Source organism: Balaenoptera ricei, chromosome 4, assembly GCF_028023285.1.
Source record: "Balaenoptera ricei isolate mBalRic1 chromosome 4, mBalRic1.hap2, whole genome shotgun sequence".
Lineage (NCBI taxonomy): Eukaryota > Metazoa > Chordata > Mammalia > Artiodactyla > Balaenopteridae > Balaenoptera > Balaenoptera ricei.
In genome coordinates this window covers 18,669,278-18,688,937 of record NC_082642.1, presented here as the reverse complement: position 1 = coordinate 18,688,937, position 19,660 = coordinate 18,669,278, and the positions used below count along the sequence as shown (strand labels likewise).

The 19,660-nt window shown below is 56.0% G+C and overlaps 1 protein-coding gene and 1 non-coding gene across 2 annotated transcripts; one reads left to right on the top strand and one right to left on the bottom strand.

The window, feature by feature from the left end:
- Nucleotides 1-10,077: 10,077 nt before the first annotated feature.
- On the bottom strand, nt 10,078-11,214 carry FOXL2 (forkhead box L2). Its single transcript, XM_059921905.1, has one exon. It carries the CDS (start codon nt 11,212-11,214, stop codon nt 10,078-10,080), a length of 1,137 nt encoding a protein of 378 aa, XP_059777888.1.
- A 7,806-nt stretch (nt 11,215-19,020) lies between these two features.
- LOC132365650 (U6 spliceosomal RNA) lies at nt 19,021-19,127 on the top strand. Its single transcript, XR_009503173.1, has one exon. It is a non-coding gene; the product is annotated as a U6 spliceosomal RNA (small nuclear RNA).
- The last annotated feature ends 533 nt before the right edge of the window (nt 19,128-19,660 follow it).

The following is a 19,660-nucleotide window of genomic DNA, read 5'->3' as shown; positions in this document are numbered from 1 at the left end:
CACAGGTATGATTACTGAATAATTTTTATCCCACCTTAGATTCCAGCAGGCGGAAGCGTCTTCCCCCCTCACGGCCCAAGGCTTGTTTCAAGAGTGACGACGGAGGCGCGGTCACCAGTAGGCCAACTCTGAGCGAGGCCGTGTGCCGTGCGGGTCGGGAACCGGTCCTTTCGGATCCTTGGGGCTCCCTTAATTTGGTTGAGGAGACAAGTGCTCTGCAAGAAATAGAGGCAGCCAAGAGACAAGGAGACTATCTAGTGGAGTTGGAAGTGGAACGGAGTGGGAGGGCAGGGTTTTCTGGGTCTTGACCCAGGGGTGCCAATCAGTGCCATGGTGCTGAGAATAAAGGGGCCTGAGCACAGACTGGGGTTCTCCTCGGGCTCCCCAGAGTCCGCCAAATGGCCTGCCGTGACGTGCCTGGTGGGCGCCTGCGGGTTGCGGCTTCCCACCCTTCCCCCGCTTCCCCCGAGGGACGGTGGGTCCGGGATCCGGGCGGTAGCCCCAGAGCAGCTGGACTGCCAGCGCAGAGCTTCGGCTCTCTGAGCAGCCCCTGGTTGGAGCACCCGGAGTCCGGGGCTGGCGGGGAGCAGGGACCAGAAACTGAGAGATATCAGAGGGTATCGGCAGTGGTTGAAGGCGCGTCGGCCACTCCCGGGATCCAGCAAGAGTGGTGTCAGCCACTCTGCGCTGTGGGGTAGCCTTGCCTTGTGCGAGCCCCTCTCGTGGGCTCAGCTCCTGGGCCGCTGAGGGAGGCTGAGATGATGTCGCTTAATACCAGCAGAGGGCAGCCTCGATGCAGCGAGGCCGCAAGGCGACCTCGCCGTGCCGCGGGCTAACTTCCAGTGCCCTTGCTCGGCGGGATGGGGACGGCCTTGGAGCCCGGGGACCAGCGACCTCAGTCTGCCGGAGCCGGGCGCCGAGGCCCAAGGGCACCCGGAGAGATGTGGTCAGGCTGCAGCCCTCGGGCAACCTTAGTCTCCGAGTGCGAAGGCTTGGGGCGGGGAAGCGGGGGGGGGGGGGCGAACCAAATGCCCCAGGAGAAAAAGCAAGAAGCAAAGCCCAACACACAGGGAATATATATATAAGAAACAGGTTCCAAGCGTGTAGGAACCTTTTTTAATTATGTTGGTGAGAGCTAGAATAGTTTTCGCGTCCTTGGCGAGGGAAGTCGGAGGCTAAGAGCCGGATGTCTCGAGCCGCGCGCAGGAGACGTGGCGCAAGGAAGGACCTGGCGATCCCGGCTGGGGGCATCGGAGCCGCGGTCTAGGGATCCAGACTCAGCTAATTGGGGATTCCAGTCCCGACCCTGGTCACTTCCCGGCTGTTGAATTTGGGGCAACTTACTGTACCTCTCTTGCCTCCAACTAATCACTTCTGTAAAATGGGCATGGTGAGCTCCGAGTCTTGCAGGGTCATTAGAGATTCAAGACAGCAGAATTCGTTCGTCACTGCTTCTGCTCTGGCACAACTCAGGGCTCCTGGTTTTGCGGCTGGGGTGAAAGGATCGCGCATTTGCCTATCGTGGCTGCCTTGGGGATGCAGGCCAGCCAGACTTTTGGGACCCAGCTGCGCGTGGGCAGTCACGGCCCTGGAATCTTAGGGCTCTCTTTCGAGGCAGTCCAGCGAGCCCCGAGCTCCCCTCCTCTGGGCACCAGGGTCACCGAGCTCTAGCAGTGCGCACTTTATCAGCGAACGAATTGAGACTAGACACCCGGCGCGGTGGGTTTCCCGGGAAGCCTGGCGAAAGGCCAAGGCCCGCCGGGCCTGGAGGTAGCTTAGGGCGGTAAACGGGCCAACCTCGGAGCGCGTCTAGCAAACACATCCACGTTCAACAGCGGGCGAAGTCTTTGGCTGGCCCCGCTCTCTCACAGTCTGCATGCAAACGGGCACCCATTAACTTGTCTTGGCTTGTTTCCCCACTTAAAATTCGAAAGGACAGTATCTCCAGGGTAGTTGTAAAAATCGTGATTAGAAACTGTAAAGGCCTATGTAAATATGAGGCATAATTACTACTCACTAGCAGCCGGCTCCATCGGCGTCTGCGCAGCGCGCGAACAGGGCAGATGCAAGAACAGAGTTCAAACGTGTGCACAGGTATATCACGCGTGTGTATATGTGTCTGCCTGTCTTTCTAGACTGATAACAGATGCACACACGTATGCGTGTACATGCACACGGATACGGGATACCCTCGTGCAGAGGTGTCTATGCACACTGCGCACGCGGACGCGACTGTTTGTGCCTGGCGGCAGAATGTGCACACTGCTCAGCCGACCCGTTTCTCTCCAACTGAGTCAGTGCCACCTGGGGAAGTAGGATCTCAGGTGCTGCTCCAGGGTGCGGCAAAGCCCGGATCCGGTCAGCGCCTCGGCGCCGCCAGGCTCCTTTATCTCTCATCTGATGGCCGGTGGGCAGCTCCAGTTTCAGTGGGGACCAAGATCCCCGAGTCAGCGGGTGGGGGCCAGGGGCGAGAGAGGAAGAGGTGGAGGGCGCTCCCGGCACGCGAGGCTGCAGGGCCTCACTTCCCCGGTCTGTCGCCTTTCCTTTTCCTCCCCAGGTCGCGTCCCCGTGGAAGATAAAAGAGGCGCCCGGATCTTCCAGTAGGCTCATGGAGAACGGCCCGGGCCCCTACCCCCACAAGCCATCATGAAGGGAGGGGAACCGAGGATTCGCCCTCAGCTTGGGAAAATGTGCGGCTGCAGCGCCGGCTGGGGGCCCCAGGGCACAACCTGGTGTACGTGGGAGGCGCGCGGCCTGACTGCTGAAGATCCCTCCATCTCCGCACGCGCAGGTCGCCGGGCTCGTCTCCCCCTTCTTTCTTCGGAAGAAGTCTGAGCTGCGCAGCACTCGCATCACCTGCGTGTGTCTGCGGAGAACGGACCCTACGCGTACCCTGGGGTCCCCACGCCGCCGTGCAAAGGCAACACCACGGAGGCTTGAGCTCCGCGGCGACCCGCGTTTCTAAATCACAAAAAGCGGTAGGATAGGGTCAGAAAAGCTCTCCCGCCACCTCCGCAGACCCGCTCGGCCGACAGGAGGGCGTAACGCCGAAAATTTGAGGCCAAGAGCTGGAGGGGTCTCCAGGGCCGCGAAAAGGCACAGAGGCGCAGCGGCGAAGTCACGGCACGGGTTCGGATCCTGTTGGCCAACCGAGCCCAGCGGCCGCAAACGCCAGAGACGCAGCAGAAGTTGCTCACGATTCTACTCTAGAGGACCAAGTCAGGCGACGTCCGTCCCGGGGGTGGGAGTTGGGGGGAGATGGCGGGCATGGCCCCTCACCCCTCCTGGAGCCCTTAAGTAGGAAAACGTAACGCTGTTGGGGACTGGGTCCAGGGAATTTAGTGGCAGAAGACACAGGGCAAGTCGAGAAACGCGGATCCGTGCCTCAGTTGGGCCTGGGGCTGGGGGAGCAGCCCCTGGCTGGGTAGCCCCGTTCCGGCAAGGCCGGCCTGTTGGAAGCGGCCAATGGACGGCCCCGCTGCCCCCTCCCTCGGGATTCCACAGGGCTCTGACCCGGCCTTTATCTTGGCGCGGTCAGCAGTCATGGGGGCTTCAGGAAAGAAGACAAAGGCCCGATGTCACTGCGGGCGGGGGCTCGGTTTCCTGACTCTGCTCACACTCACAGCCTTTGGGACTTGTTGGGGGTAGATTTTTAAAAATATGTGTCGAATTTCCTTCTTTCTCCCTAGAAACAAACAAAAAAAGCAAAAAGCACATTCACCTTCCCTCCTCATCCATAGGGATTGAAGTTTCCCGGGATCCTGTCCTGTCCTTTTCTTCGCCTGCCTAAAGAAAACTTTTCGTGGAGAATCCGGAAGAAGTTTTATTTTATTCGGTTCGTTGTCCTTTGCTATTACTAAGGACAACGAGGTCAGGTTGAGCTCCTAACGCGGAGAAGCGGAGTCAGTCTCCCGGCGTGGCGGGGGCTCGGGCGGCCAATGCCCGGTGCGCTCCGCCACCTCCGGGGACGGTCAGGGTCTCCTGCGCTTCCCCTGCTCGCCCTGCTGTCCGGAGCACCCTGAGCTCAGACGGGCCCATTCGTTCTCGCCGAAGTTTTATAGCTGCCAGGAGGCACCGGGTCCGCGCCTGGTGATCCGCGCTTGCAGCGCGCCGTCACCAGGCCCGCGGACTGGAGGCTCTGGCGCCCGGGCCCGGCTGTGCGGAGCCACGGCCCCATGCGGTCTCCGCTGTCATCCTCGGGTTGCGCCTCTGCCCGCCGCAGCTCGGCCAACCCGTTTCCTGCGTTTACCCCTCAGGTTTCCCGTTTCTCCACAAAGACCGGGGGGAGCCTCTCCCACAAGCTGACCTCCGCCACCTCCCGCCTCGTGGCTACTTACTGCTTTTCTGAAAAAGGGGGAAAAAGTTCTAACAGCCCCGCGTTCCAGAGGGAGGCACCTGAGCGCGTGGGGCGTCGGCCCAAGAGCTTGAGAGTGGCGGTTGCGCCTGGACCCAAGCGCCTGAGTCGGTGTCACTTCGCAGGTCTGTGGGCCTTTCTCGGGGAAAACCTCATATATCGGTGAAGACTGGCTTAGGAGAAGCGAGAGGGCGGTTGGAGGAGGCCCGGACCAGGCTCTCCATCTGTGCCCCCACGAATCGGGTATTCCCAGCAACAGAATGCGCCTCACCCCCAGAATCAAGGGGCTGAGGCAGGGTGGACGCAATCGCCCCCGAGCCCGGACGGCGAAGGTGATCAGCGGCCTGGGCTCTTGGGGCGTGCAGGGGTGGCCATAGCCGCTGCATTTGGATGTCATACCCTACAGAGTTACTACCAAAGGCTTTTCCTTTCTTCCTCTTTCCCTCCTTTCCCCATTCTCCCCCTTCTCTTCATCCCTCCCTCCCTTCCTCCCTTCTTTCTTACTTTCCTCTTTCAACAGGGGAAGGAAAACCATATTGACTATCTATTATAAACTGGGCATTTTCACATTAGAACATTTAATTATTTTAATAACCCTGCAAGGTATATATATAATTCTATTTTACAGATGAGAAAACTGAAATTCAGAATTTTTTTCCCCCCAAGGTCCCACAGTTATTAAAGGAGGTCACCAGCCTCCACACTAGTCCTTCCAGGCTGAACAGTCCCTGTCCTTGCCCCCTCCTGCACAAACCATCTCCCTGGCGTGACATGGCCCCAGAACAAGTTTGTGAGAGCTTACCACCGAGGAGCGAGCAGCAAACAGCTGGCATAGCAGAAGTTTCCAGAGTAAAATCAGCCTACAGCTCAGACCCAGCCCTGTGCTTCCTTCTCCTCTGGCTGGCTCCCCCTTTACCCACTGAGCTCCCCAACATCAAACATCGGTTGGCAGGGCCCAGTTGGGCAGCTGGGCTCGGTACTCTCAGGTCTCTCCTTAAAATTTCTGAGGCTGTTTGCCCGACAGACAGCTGGGTGACCTCTGGCTGGCTCCTTCTCTTCTCAGGACCCCAGGTTCCTTAAATGTATACAAGATTTGGGGTTCCTGGGGCCCAGACACTCTTGTGACAGAATGGAGCCCTCTCTCCAGAAAGCAGAAAGCCAATCAGACCGCTTGGTTTCAAGAATCCTTCAGAAGTGAAGTGAAGAATCTTTCACTTCTGGTTGTGGTTCTGGGGCATGAAGGTCGCTCCCAACCACTCCAGGCCTCCGGTCCCCACCACAGAGGAGAGGTGTGGGCTCCTGGGCCCATCCCTTCATACAGGTTCCACAGGCTACTCCCAGAAGCAGGGGCTGCCCTCCAGAGGCAGCGGGACTGACAAGGCATAGTCACCACTGGCTTATCTCCACAGAGTGGGAGCACCGCAGGACTCCTGAGCCTGACCAAGCCGCTCTTCCTGGCCCCTGACACGCTCCTGGAGACCAGGAGCCTGGCTCAGCGGTTCCGGTGCTCCAGACCTCCATTAAGGGAAGAGCTTATTCATGGGCAGACTGTGTTGGGTCTGACCCAGTTTCCTGGCCCATCCTCTCCTGCCCATCTGGCTGCAAGAAGCCCTGGTCCACCCCTGGTTTCCACCCACCACCAGGGGGCTTTTCCCAGCCTGGAGCTCCAGCCTTGGCTAGTGAGAGGCCCAGGCAAGGGCAGAAGGACACCTAACCTCAGGTGAAAGGTCTTGGGCTTCCTGCCTGCCCAAAGCCAGGAGGCAGAGGAGTAAACACTTTACTTAGGCAAGGGGGAAACAGGCCCAGAACACCCTCTGGAGTAGGGTGCGGGGCCATCCCAGAGAACCCCCTAGGTCCCCATTTTACAGTCCCTTGGTGCATGTACTGCACTGGCAAAGATTCCTCCCAGGTCCCCCTGAGGACTGGACACTCTCCCCCGCCGAACCCAAGTACTCTGGCTGGGCAGTTCTAGGCGGTGGGGATGACCAAGAATTTGTGTGTAAATGTGAGGAGAGGGGCTCATCTTGTCAGCGCTGAGTGTGAGGATGTTTACACGCATACAAGTACACACATACTCCTCATTCAATGCCATGTGTAGCAACTCATTACCCAGGACATGCAGAAATTGGCAGCGTATTTATATCAAGCTATTTACGTTGTATTTACAATACACTCTGGCAAACATATATACATATACCCACATGGTCTGGCCATCTAGACCAGACTGTATGTGCTAAGGCATAATTGCTACATATCAGGAACTCTCTTAAATACTTTTGTCCTTGCTTAGGGAATTCCTTAAATCATCTTCTCTAACAGAAACTCAAAAGTGCAAAGAGGGAGAGGAAAGAAAGGAAATGAAAGATGAAGAAAATCAACCATTGCCCCGAACTTGTAACACTGGGGGGAAATGACCAAACTGTAGAGATTTGGAGAACCTCCTGGGGCTGGAATTAGAGACAGATGTCTTTCTTCGGGCATCCATGGGGAAGTGGGGTATGGTTTGGCTCCCTTCTCTCAACTCCTCCAATCCCTGTGTAGACCAGGAATCCCTCCCCGATTCCTCCATCTCATCCTCCGAACTGGGTGAGGCTACTGCTCTTTCCCCAGTCGTGGGTGCCTCTCGCCTTTCAGTTCTTGGGGGACAGAGAAAGGCTCTGTCCTTCAGCGCTGGCCTAGGCCAACTTCCCCACCTCACTGGAGGCTCTGCCCAGAAGACTTCCCTTCTCTGCTTTCTCTGCTTGGAATAGCAGTTGTGGGGTGCTGAGAGCCAGCCTTGGAGCAGAGAGCCTCAACCAGCTGAAGCAAAGGCTCTGTATGTATTCTCTGTTTTCATTCAACAAACCAAAATTATATACCCAGAACATAACTGCATATGTTACCAATGACTTATGAATGCAACACATGCTGTGGTCCCAGTAACCATTCCCTGAATATTAGCCATATGATTATTACAATGCCTAAAATATATGCCCTCTCTGAAGGTGAATGACAGATATACACACCTCTCTCCCTGTCACCAGGACATGACTTACACTGTACACACACATTTGCGGCAGGCATAGACTATACAACTACCAATGAGATACATGTTCACATCACAGAAAGCACGGGCAAGCACGCAGCCATCTACTTTCTTTTCCCCACCTCACCTTAGTCAGCCAGACAAAGGTGCAGCAGGTTGCCAGAAGCACCCAGACACCAAGCCTGACCAGCCTGCTGGGTTTCTCGCCTGCCGGGGCTGGACCTCATGTGCAGCCTGCTCTGGTTCCCCTGGCCCTGGCAGGCTCCAGTGCCGGTCTCAGGGTGATGTTCCTCAGAACCCGCACGGCTTCGTCCTCCACCTTCCAGCCTCCCCGGGATGCCCGAGGAAGAAGTGGGATTTCTGAGCCTGAGCCACTTCCCCTTGGGGCCAACGACACATAACAGGGCTCCCACTCTAACACTGCCAAGGCGTAACCACCAGTATAGGCTGAAGTGGGAGGCCTGCAGGCTCATTCCTTGCCGCGGGCAGCTCCTCCCGGCTTACTGGTCGGCCTGGACCTGTGGCCACTGCTGTACAGGCTGAGTGGGGGGCAGTGAGCAACACGTGGCTGGGAGCGGGGTCCAGCTCAAGCTGCGCCGCTGCAGTGGCAGCAAGAGTTGGCTGATACTTGTCATCCCACTGAACGACTGAACGCCGACCACCTCTAATCCCCCTCTCAGCCCCGGCCTGTAATCCGGTCGAACTCCCGTGTGCCTGCGCGGAAGCACCGGTCTGAATTCGTTATTCGAAGAGTCTCAGTAAAGAAAAAGAGAGAGAAAAGATTACATTTCTACAGTCAGGCCGTATGTTCACCTATCTCTGATATTCCCAAATCTCTTACACATATCTCAAGGTAAATGAATTCTGACCATTAAAAATAAGGCAATCAGTCACTCGTTACATTTGTACAGAGGTTTGCAGCTTACAGAGCATTTCCGCAACCAGGATTTTATCTATTTGGAATAAACTCTTCTGGCTGTTAGATTTAACTGGAAGAATTGAAAAGCATGAAGACAATATAATAAAAACACAGCCCATACACCTAGCACGGCTGTGGAGGAGGTAAAGTTCAAACTTGCATGGATGCAAAAATAGAACAAATCCTACATACAGTCACGCCTTGTGAAAGAACCACGGCAAATAATGTCTCTGCGATGACGTGAAACAGCCTCAACAGACCAGCGATGACACAGAAAACAAACAATCCCCGGGAAAACAAAGCAGCAGCGACAACCACAAAGGTCCCCCACTCTGGCTGCCCTCAAACCTTGTTTATCTGAAAAAGGATAAATTTTTGCTGAAAATCTCCCTCTTTTAACTAGCTGCTGAACAAACTTAGGCGCGACATAAATAATATAAGTCCGTGTGAAAAGAAAGAACAAAAAATTTATTCGGGAATCGACAAGACAAAACAACAACAAACAAACAACAAAACAACAAAAGTGCTCTAGTTCTTTCTAGAAAAATTTGGTCCTCCAAACGACACACTACAGAACAACCAGGTCTAGAGTTTTGGGCCAGCAGGCTCGGGGCCACAAGCCCGCCTGGTCCGACTGCTGCCGGGTTTCACATTTCTCCTGCCCAAGGTGGGAGAAGCAAGACGTTTGAAAAACAAAAATCAGGGAGGGGATGAGTTGTCCCTGCAGCTTCCGCCAGGCAGGCAGTGATCTCCCGGCGCTCGGGGGTTTGCAGCGGAAGATAGGGGAAAATTTTTGATATTTTTTTAAAAGATAGGTTGAGGGGGGAAATCCTCTGGTTTGCAGAGGAAACCGTCTGTTACTGGGCATATTCTCCTACCTCTCTGAACACAGCTTTTTGAAGGGCCGACAGGAATTCTACTTCAAATCTCCTGTAGAGAACATTTTCATGTTTTGCTTTAGCAAACTCCAAGGCCACAATACTTGGCCGGTTTTCCGGTGAGATTTTTCTTTTAAAAAATATACTTTTTGATATCATCTAAAATAGCCCTCCCCATCTTTTTAGCGAAACATTAGCCAGCCGCCCGGGCCTGAAGGGGCCCGAAGCGCCGGGATGGAGAGTGGGGGAAACGCAGCCTCTCTCCGAGCCCGGATGCCGTGTAAACCCGAGCGCAGGCGGCCGAGAGAGGCGGCCCCGGCTCCCTGCTCCGGCCCAACCCCCGCCCGGCCCAGTGGGCCCCAGCAAGGGGCTTCTGAACAGCTCCAAGAGGGTAAGCGGAGCACATACACTTTCGTCCCTTTCTCGGTCGGCACGGGTCTCGTTGCCCGCCCAGGCCGGCGCTTCTAGCCAAGGATGGCGCGGCAGCCGGACGGAGAGAGCCGAGCGCGAGCGCACCGACCTGTGAGAGAAGGCCAGGAGGTCTGCGCCGCCGACGCCCGGCTGCACCTCGGCCCCGGGCACTTCCTCTCCGCCGTGAATTTTGGCAACCGGTGTCCAGCCCGGACGCTGGGGCGCCCGGAGAAGACTAGGCCTGCAGAAAACGGGTGGAGAGGCGGCCTGCAGGCCGAAGGAGCGAAAGGGCATAGAGGGCAGGGAGGCGAGCACAGGAGGAGAAGCGGAGACAAAGAGGAGCCGAGGGGAGCGCGGAGGCGCAGAGGGGCCGTGGGCGCTGGCTCAGGGGGCGGCCCCAGCGGGCGCGCGGTCTGGCTGGCGGCGGTGGCTGCGTCCAAGGCCGGCGTCGCGCGTTCCTGCATCCTCGCAGCCGGCGGGCCCTGGCCTTTCAGAGATCGAGGCGCGAGTGCAGCGCGCCGGTCTTGCTGTCGTGGTCCCAGTAAGAGCAATGCATCATGGCGAGCTCGGGCTGCCGGGCGCAGGCGAACTGCAGGCCGGGTGCGTTGGTGGGCGCGGGCGCCGGGGGCGCGGCAGTAGCCGGGCTGGCGGGGCTGAGCTGGCCGGGGGGCGGTGCGGCGGCCCCGTGGTGCGGCGGGGCCGGCGGGGGTGCGGCGGCCGCGTGGAGATGGTGTGCGTGCGGGTGTGAGTGGGGGTGAGGCGGCGGCGGCGGGGGCGCGGCGGGCGGGCCTCCCAGGCCGTTGTACGAGTTCACTACGCCGGGAGGCAGCGCCATGCTCTGCACGCGTGAGTACGGCCCGTACGAGGCAGCCGGGCCCGCCAGCCCCTTGACCACAGCGGCCGCGCCTGGGCTGCCCGGGCCTGCGGCCGCCGCTGCTGCGGCCGCCGCCGCAGCGGCCGCCGCCATCTGGCACGAGGCGTAGGGCATGGGCGAGGGCGGCTGCGGTAGCGGCCACGAGTTGTTGAGGAAGCCGGACTGCAGGTACTTGGGGGGCGCCAGGTAGCCGTAGCCGTCGGTCCCCGCGCCTGCCACGCCGCAGCCACCCGCGGCACCTCCGGCCCCAAAGAGCCCCTTGCCCGGCTGGAAGTGCGCGGGCGGCGGCCTGAAGGGTCGTTTCATGCGGCGGCGGCGCCGGTAGTTGCCCTTCTCGAACATGTCCTCGCAGGCAGGGTCCAGCGTCCAGTAGTTGCCCTTGCGCTCGCCGCCGCCCTCGCGCGGCACCTTGATGAAGCACTCGTTGAGGCTGAGGTTGTGGCGGATGCTATTCTGCCAGCCCTTCTTGTTCTTCTCGTAGAACGGGAACTTGGCGATAATGTACTGGTAGATGCCGGACAGCGTGAGCCTCTTCTCTGCGCTCTCACGGATCGCCATGGCGATGAGCGCCACGTACGAGTATGGGGGCTTCTGCGCCGGGTCCGGTTTCTCCGGGGCTGTCCCGGCGCCGCCGCCGCCACCCTTGCTCGGGCTCGGCGGCGGCGGCGCCTCGGGCTCCTTGGCTGCGCGGCCGGTCTCCGGGGCCAGCAGGGCCCCCGCGGCGTCCTCGGGCTCGGGATAGCTAGCCATCATGACAAAGCCGGCGCGCCGCGGCCGGGTAGTCCCTGCTCTTTTCCGCTGGCGCTGGCGCTGGCGCTGGCGCGGCAAAGAGTCCCGGCGCACAAGTCGGCTCACGGCAGAGTCTCAAACTTCTGGAGACTGCGGATGCCGCCCGCGCTCTCGCTGGCGGCCTCTCGCGCCTCTCTCTTCTTTCTCTTCCCCTAGGGAGAGGTCGGCGGGAGTGGAACTCAGCCTCTGGCCATGGGGAGTCCGCCCAACAGAGAGGGGCTCCGGCTCCGCCGCCCCTCCCCGCCCAGGCCAGTCCCCGCCTCGGTGGGTTTTCTTTTCTGCGCTCTTCCCCTCCCCCCACCCTCCGGTTTCCCGAGGCAAGACCCGCGTCTCTGGCGGAGCTGCCTCCTGGAGTCCCTAGTGCGCCAGGAGCCTCGCTCTGTTCTGATTCGTATGGGCTCCGCCGAGTTCCGCTTGCGTCAGGCGCCTTCGCCCCTATAGCGGGGCGGCCAGTCGCGCATGGGAGAGTTCATCTCCAAGTCACTTTTTGTAAACGCCCCGCACAGCCCGGACCGGCCTGCCCCCTCCCAGCGAGCTTAGGGGGCCCGGCGGACAGCCGCGCTCACGCTCTCACAAGCCCTTGAATCTGTCGGTGCTCGCTCTGCGGACTGGGCCGGGAGATGCCGAGGGCCTCGGCGGGGTCCGTCTGCACTCGGCCCGTGTCCTGGGAGCTCGAGCCCTAAAGGGGAGAGGCGCGCCAAGCCTCCTCGCAGCTTCCAGGTGAAAGAAAACGACTCCTTTGCTCTGCCCTTCGCTGCTGGCTTGGGGCTAAACTTCTAGCTCCGGTCCGGGGGAGGGGCGGGACGGCGAGGGGGCCGGACGAGGGTGGGGTGCAGAGAGCTGCGCGTTGGCTTTGGGAAATTCAGCCCAGAAACGCGTGTCACTGAACGAAGAAACCTCGGCCTGGCCTGTCCCTTGCGCTCTCAGAGTGACTGGGCCGGGACGGAGCCAGGGAAGAAGATCGCTGGGAAGAGGGGCCCAGGGGCTCCGCCTGAAGCCCCTGCACCCTTCCTTGCGCCGCTCCTGGACCTAGGGACCAGACCCCTACTCAGTGACCGCTTCGTAATCCTACGGGTTGGATGTGTGCTTTAACACACAGAGACTCCCTTTAACCAAGTAGACCCCACTCTGCTCCTGCTCCGACACAGGCGCAGATGTTGCCGTGGGGCTTTGGGGGACTGTATATGTATGTGCACCGCATCACAAATAGAAGTCATGGGGAGGGTCTGTTCTTGTGACATGTGAGATACCAGCTGTCCGGGTGTGCGTGTGCTGGTGCAGAAACACAGGTATGCACGTATACAAGGTGTGATATTTATATTTATGGGGTAAAACACATTTATACTTATAGATACGTAATGGTATATGTGTATCATGTATCAGAGTAAATGTGGCTCATGAATATTGCATCTTGTTTCTTTTTCCTCTTTTCTCTCTCCTCCTCTCTCTCCTTTATTTATTCTTTCCTTCCCTTCCCCATTTCCCCTTTTCTTTCTTTCTCGATTCTTCCTGCCTCTCTCGCTGCCGGTGTATATAATCTATCACAGCCTAGGAAGAAAAACACAGGCTGTAAGGGAGGTACTTGTTCAAATCTCTCTCCTGACAAGACATTTGTTCGATCTTTCTCCAGGGCTGAGGGGTGAATTCTCACCTACTTTCAGCAGAGGTCTGATTGGGACCCAGTTGCATGCAGGGAGGTTGTCTGAGGGGAAATCAGTGCTGGCAAAATAGTCAGGTGTGTCTTTTAACAGTTAACTCAGCCTTAACAAAAAGTCTGCAATCATAAAGTGTGAGAGAGCTGGCCGGTGTTTTGAATCTTCATGCCCCAAACCCCTTGTCGCCGACGGGGCCAGGATACTTTGTGGAGGAAGGTGAACTGAATGGATGTCATGTGGGTGTGTGTAGTGGTTGGCATGTCTGGAGTGGCTGGCCCAATGCCTGTCACTACCTCTTCCTCCCAAGCTGCCCAGTCTCTGAGGAAGCCTGAAGAGCCACTGGTGGCCTCTGGGCCTTTTCCCCAGCATCCACAGGCCACCCTCATGTGCGGCCTCTTCCCACTCAGGCCCCTGCTCTGCATTCTGAGATTAAAGGAAAGGAGGACAGGGTGATCAGGCTCTTTGGAATTCAGCATCTTGAAGGTGACTCCAGGGAGCTCAGCAGGGCAGCCTGGCCTGAGCACCACAGTAAGAGCGAGCAGGGCTCTCCTAAACTCACCTCACTAAATACCTTTCTCCACCCGCCATTGAAAAGGTCCCAAGTGGCTTGATTGTTTTCTTTCACTGCTTCCAACATACGCCGGGGCAAGCAGCTCTTCTTCAAAACTTCTGTGGTTGCTTCCTGAGCAAGAGCGAAGGTGTTTTCTTCTTCCTTACCCCCATTAGTGCCCAGGCTATGGGTGGGAGTGGTGTGGGTTGGGTTTGGGGCTGCTGCAGATTGACTTCACTGCCCATCCTCCCCCAGGGCCTTGGCAGGGGCAAATACAGCTGGGGGGTGGGGGGCTGCTCTCTCCTCTGTTTTCTTCTGACCACCCAGGCTGGCGCCCTCGCTCTCTCCCTCTCCCTCTCTCCCCCTTGCAGGCATTTCCGCTGCTGGCCTGCAGCAGCCAGGTGTGACAGCATTGTTGTGTGTGTCATCACTTCCCTGAATTCCAAACTTGGCTCCCTTTTCAGCCTTTAAGGACTGTGTGTGTGTGTGTGTGTGTGTGTGTGTGTGTGTAGGGGTTGGGGGTGAAGGAAGGGGTTACTTTCAAGGATTTTCTGAGTAGGAAGGAAGAGGAGTCCTGCTCCCAGGTACCAATCTCTCCAGGAAGCGGTGGGGCGCGCCTTGGTTTACTTCTCAGCCCTCTTGGGCAGGCTGGGTAGGGCCCTGCTTCTGGGCGAGGTCGGGATCCCGCCGGCAAGACAGACCGCGCCGAGGCTTGTGTGGGGCCCCAGGGCGTTGCGGCGCGTAGGGCTCCTGCTCAGTGACCTTGGGGCGGTGCCCACGTCCAAGGGCCGGGCGGAGCTCCCAGCCTCTCCGGCCCGGGTTTCCCGGCGGCCCGCAGCTGCGGCTCTGTTCTTCCAGCCCGAGCACCGCCGGCCGACGCCGTGGAGACCCGCCGACCTAGCGCGGCCGCCGGCCCCGCGTCCGCCCCGCGCGGCGGAGGCCCCGACAGCCGGAGCGAGCTGTGCCCACCGCTCTGATGGAGCGAGGCGCTCCTCTTCCCACGGCCGGGAATCCTGCAACAGCGCTGGAGCGGCCCGCGCCTTGGGAGCCTGGAGGCCGGGCCCCGCCAGGTGAGCCGCCCGGCGGACCCGAGGCAGGCAGAGCTTCCCTGGCCCCGCTCAGCTGGCCCCGAGCCGCCGCCGGCGGAGGCCCCCGAACACCCGCCACTCCCCGCTCCTGCGGGGCGAGAGGGAACTCTCTGCGGCGCCACGGCGGGAAGAGGGAAGCTTGAATACGCGTGGTGATTAGTACATACCCGCGCGACTCCACACCTCAACAGCTGTCAGCACCATCCCGGCCCACCCCACCCCACGGACTCCAGGTCTTTCTACCCAGGTCACATTCCTCCATCCATCTCTCTCTCAGTCAACCCCCGTTATCCCCTCCAGTCCTCCTTTCCCCCACTACTCTCTCACTCTAACCTGTCACATATACTAGTTCAGATCCTGCACATTTTGGTGGAAAACCTGTCAGTCTGATGCTGGAACTCTAAGCCTCTTCACACACTCCCACACCCAGCTATCTCAAGACTGATCTCTTGGCTCCATGTCTGCAAGTCTGACTCCCAGAAGCCTGCTGATTCTGTGATGTCCTTGGCCTGTGGTTAGGGTGACTGGGCTGCCACCTGGATGTCACCATGGCGAGGTTGCTGTTCAGAGTTCTTTTGAGAAGCTCAGGTACAGAACGTATACCTGATGCCCTTGAACACACACAGGCCACTCACACAGGCTTCGTCTCTGTCTTGTAGCTGTGCTTGCTGCCCGAACTGACAGGCTGCAGAGAGGTTTGCATGGTTCTCTCCCGTGCACACACCCACACGGCACCAGGCCCCAGGCCAGCCGGTATTATTCTGCCTGGTTAGGATTAGCAGAGTCACTTACCCAAATATGTGCTTGGGAGAGAGAGTGAGAAAGAGTAGGGAAGTGGAGAGAGAGAGAGAGAGAGAGAGAGAGAGAGAGAAAGAGAGAAAGAGAGAAAGAGAGAGAAAGGGAAAGAGAAAGGGAGAGAGGGAGAGAGGACACTATTACCCATTCTGGGGAAGAACTCACAGACCAGAGCTGAGAGCTGTTTCCAGTTGGTAAGTATCTTGCTGAATTCCCCCCCACCCCACCCCGGGCCTGTGGGTGGCTGGGCTGGGAGGCAGCAGGCCAGAGTTCTGGGTTCCTCCTTACCTTACTGATGTTGGGCTTCAAGTCCATCAGCACCTCTTTGCCCCAAGCAGTGTACGCCCTACCCTGTACCAGGCAGACTGCAGTGCAGTTGCAGACCTTTTTCCTGGTTGAGCCTAATTCAGAAAGAAAAGGCGGAAGGGGTGGTTCCTGGGCCATGTCAGGACCTCTCCCTTCCAAAGACCTCTGGGATGCTCCCAGAGAGAGAAGTCTAGGGTGGCAGGAGCTGCTGGCCAGCTTCCTCTGGTGTCCTATGGCTGTGACTCCCATGGCCCAAAGCCATTTTCTTCAGCTCTGAACAGTGAGTACCCTGACAGTAGGCCCAAACACATGCTTGAGAGCATGATGTATTCTTGTTTAAAGTTGCCTTTTTCCACATCCAAACTGTAAGCCTTGATGGGCAGAGACTGTGTCCTCCACTTCTCACTCAGTGCTTCGCACCAGGGTGGGCTTAATGCATAGTAGTGGAATTGGAACATGGCTGTGCTCCACAGAGAATTGAGAGATGCCACTTTCCTTGTTATGAAGCTGGAATTTCTAAGAAAGGGACTGCAGGTGGGGAAGAGTGGCTGGACCATAGAGGGCCGGCTCAGGATCTGAGAGTCCTCTGTTGTCTGGGGCTATCTGCTCATTACGGTGGTACAGCCACGCTGCTGAACCTTAGGCAGGGACACAGGACATCTTCCTGGTTCCCCCACCCCTCCTCCACCCCCTGATCGTGGCGAGGGTGTGTCTGAAACAGTCAAACGTAACTTTACTAGAAAGAGAGAGGCCTCTGCATCTGTGGCAGCTAGCTTGCAAGGTAAGGCCTGCTGTCTGGAGGCCTAAGCAGGCCCATGAGGGGATACCTGAAAGAGCTCTTTCTCCTGGTTCTCATTCACATTTCTCTCCACAAATGGGCACCATCTAAAGAGTGTCCATGTAGGAGGGCAGTTTTAGATGCCTAGCTTTGATGAAGTCCAGAGGAAGGGAGAAGGGCTGAGTTTTATGTTCCCTATTACTGGGCTTCCGAAGAAGATTTCCATCATGCCAAAATGGTGTGTGTATGTGTGTGTGCCGTTTAACTTACATATGGTAAACAATATGCACCTCAAGTGTACAGCTTGATGTATTTTTACATATAATATAGCATGTAACCACCACTCTGATCAAGATACAGAGCTTTAACATTTCTGTCACCTCAGACGATTCCCTCCTGTCATTTCCTCATCCATACTTACTACCAAAGGTAACATGTATTCTGATTTCTATCACCATAGATGAACTTTGCCTGCTTTGAGCTTCATATAAATGGGGCATACCACATGTACTCTTTTTAGTCTGATTTCTTCTGCGTAATATGTTTTTGATATTCATTCATCTTGTTGCGTGTATCAGACATTATTGCTGTGTAATATTTCACAATTTGCTTATCCATTCACCTATTGATGGACACTTGTGTTGTTTCCGGTTTGGGGATATCATAAATAAAGCTACTGTCAATGTTTTCGACATGTCTTTTTGTGAAGGGCATTTCGTTACTCTTGAATGACTATGTAGGAGAGTAGGCATCTGTTTAGTTTTAGTAGAAATTGCCAGTTTTCCAAAGTGGCAGAACAAATTACAGTGTTATACAGACAGACATGCTGTAACAGGCCTTTTCCTTCTAGAAAGCATTCTCTAAAGACCACTGTGTACCTCCAGCTGTTATTATTATTGTCCTCATTATAAAGGGTTAAGATAGCTATCCTTTATTAAACACTTATTTTGAACCAGGGACTTTACATGTGTTTTCTCATTTCATTTTTTTTTTTTCAAGAGAAGGAAGGATTTATTACTTGCAGTAAGTAAGGAGAACACTAGGGATCTTTCCCAAAGCTGTGTCTCATTTCATTTTTATGACAACTGAACTCCCTGGGGGTCCAGTGGTAAGCTGAGGGGTTGGTGCTATTCCCATTTGATAGATGAAGAAACTGAGGCTCACAGACGTTAAGTAACTTGCTGAAGGCCCCCAGCCACTAAGTGGCAGTTTGACTTTGGAACCCTGATTTTCACCTCTGAGTGTGTGCCTCTGTTGCTGCCAGGTCAGGAAGTCCTTCCTTCCATCTGACCAAATCTAAGCTGTTATTTATGAGGCCCATTTCCTATAACCTCTGGTCCTCCCCGCATACATGGTCACACCATGTATGAGGCTTGAGATCTCTGTACACACACATATGCACAGAGTCTTTGTCAAAGCCATGCACACCCACTGTGAAGAAGACGGGAATGGGGGCCAATTCATGAAAACCTCAAAGCTTGCCAAACCCAGGGCTCTGCAACCTGACGGTGTTCCTCTCAGGGAATTTGCAGGAGAAGATTAGACCTGCAGAGAAGATTAGGCCTGCAAAGAAAATTAGGGACAAGTCTGTTTTTGGATGCTTCTGAGAAGAATTCAGAGACCATCCTTCCCTGGGAAGAGATGGGCATTTGGTCCTCCTCCCAACACGTTGAGCCAAGCCCATAACAGTGGTGATTTAGAGGCATCAGCCTGGGGCATCCCTCTATCTGCAGGTTCGTCCAGGGATGTTCATCTGGGGTTGATGGGGATGATAGCCTGGAAATGTCACACCTTGCCTGGGAAAGTGGTAAGTGGGAAGGATGTGTGTGGTGTGTGCAGGGAGAGAGCTGCACTTCAGGACATAGCACTTGACTGGGCCCTGCAGGAAATGGTCTCTCTGGGAAGGAGAGCCAACTGCCTTCTCCTCAGGACCATGTCCCTAGGACGTGGCTCTCAGGTATCCAAGGCCCTGGGCTTCACTGAGAGGAGTGTGCCGCCCTGTGGGTGGAGACAGTGCGTGGGCACTATACTGCGCACCGGGCCCTCCTCGGGCTCCTTTTCAGACTAATTGAGACCTTGCTGGGCTCTGGGTTTGTAACTGGGGGTAATTGCTGGCAGGCTGCTGTGGTGGTACAAGCAGGCTTTTGTTGGGGGAAACTGTGGTCAGGATTTTGGAGCTTTGGGTGGGAATCCTTTCCAGGATTCCTGTGTGCTCTGTTCCAGGTACCTCTTGGCCCTAGCCTTCTGCTAGGAGGCAACACTTCTGAGGAATGGGAACTAGTAGCATGTCTGAACAGGAAGGGCCCCCTCATGTGGGTGATGGGAACTCAGGTCCAGAAATATACAAGGTCTGCTCTAGGCCACAGAGGTAGTGCAGGTGGAATGGAGGTCCTGGTGCCCGGTACTGTCACCGATGCACACCCACCACAGTCTGGGAGGCACCATGGGGGAGTGGTTAACACAGACCTCTGTCCCAGTTCTTACTGACATCAGCCTTGGAGATTATGGAACCTGCCTGAGCTTCAGAGTTTTAACATTTTGTCATTCTTTGAACAGGCAATATATTTGCGTATATCAAAATTTAAAAAAATATAGAAGGTGCTCGCTTCGGCAGCACATATACTAAAATTGGAACGATACAGAGGAGATTAGCATGGCCCCTGTGCAAGGATGAAAGGCAAATTCGTGAAGCATTCCATATTTTTGTATAGTTGATTCACTTTGATATAAAGCAGAAACTAACACACCATTGTAAAGCAATTATACTCCAATGAAGATGTTTGAAAAAATATACAGAAGGCTTACAATGAAAAGTCTCCCACTTCTGTCCCCAAGTCACTCTTCTCACAGGCAGCCAGTGACCCCAGTCTCTTGTATATCCTCCTGGACATATTTTATGCATATGCAAGCATACCACATATGTTTCCCTGCCCTCCCTCACTTTTTGCACATGGCAGCATCTAATGCACAGTGTTCTGCACCTTAGAAATCTTTCCATATCAATGCCTTCACTTTTTAGAGCTGCATAGCATTAGCTTGTTTCCAATCCTTTGCTTTTATAAACAATACTGTAATGTAAAATCTTGTATATACCTAATTTTGTAGGCGTGTGCATATATCTATACAAAAATTTCTAGAAGTATAGAGATGGGTCAAAGGGTATATGCATTTGTAACTTTGATAGATGTTACCAAATCACCCTCCTTATAGACTGAAGCAGTGTACACTCCCACCAAAA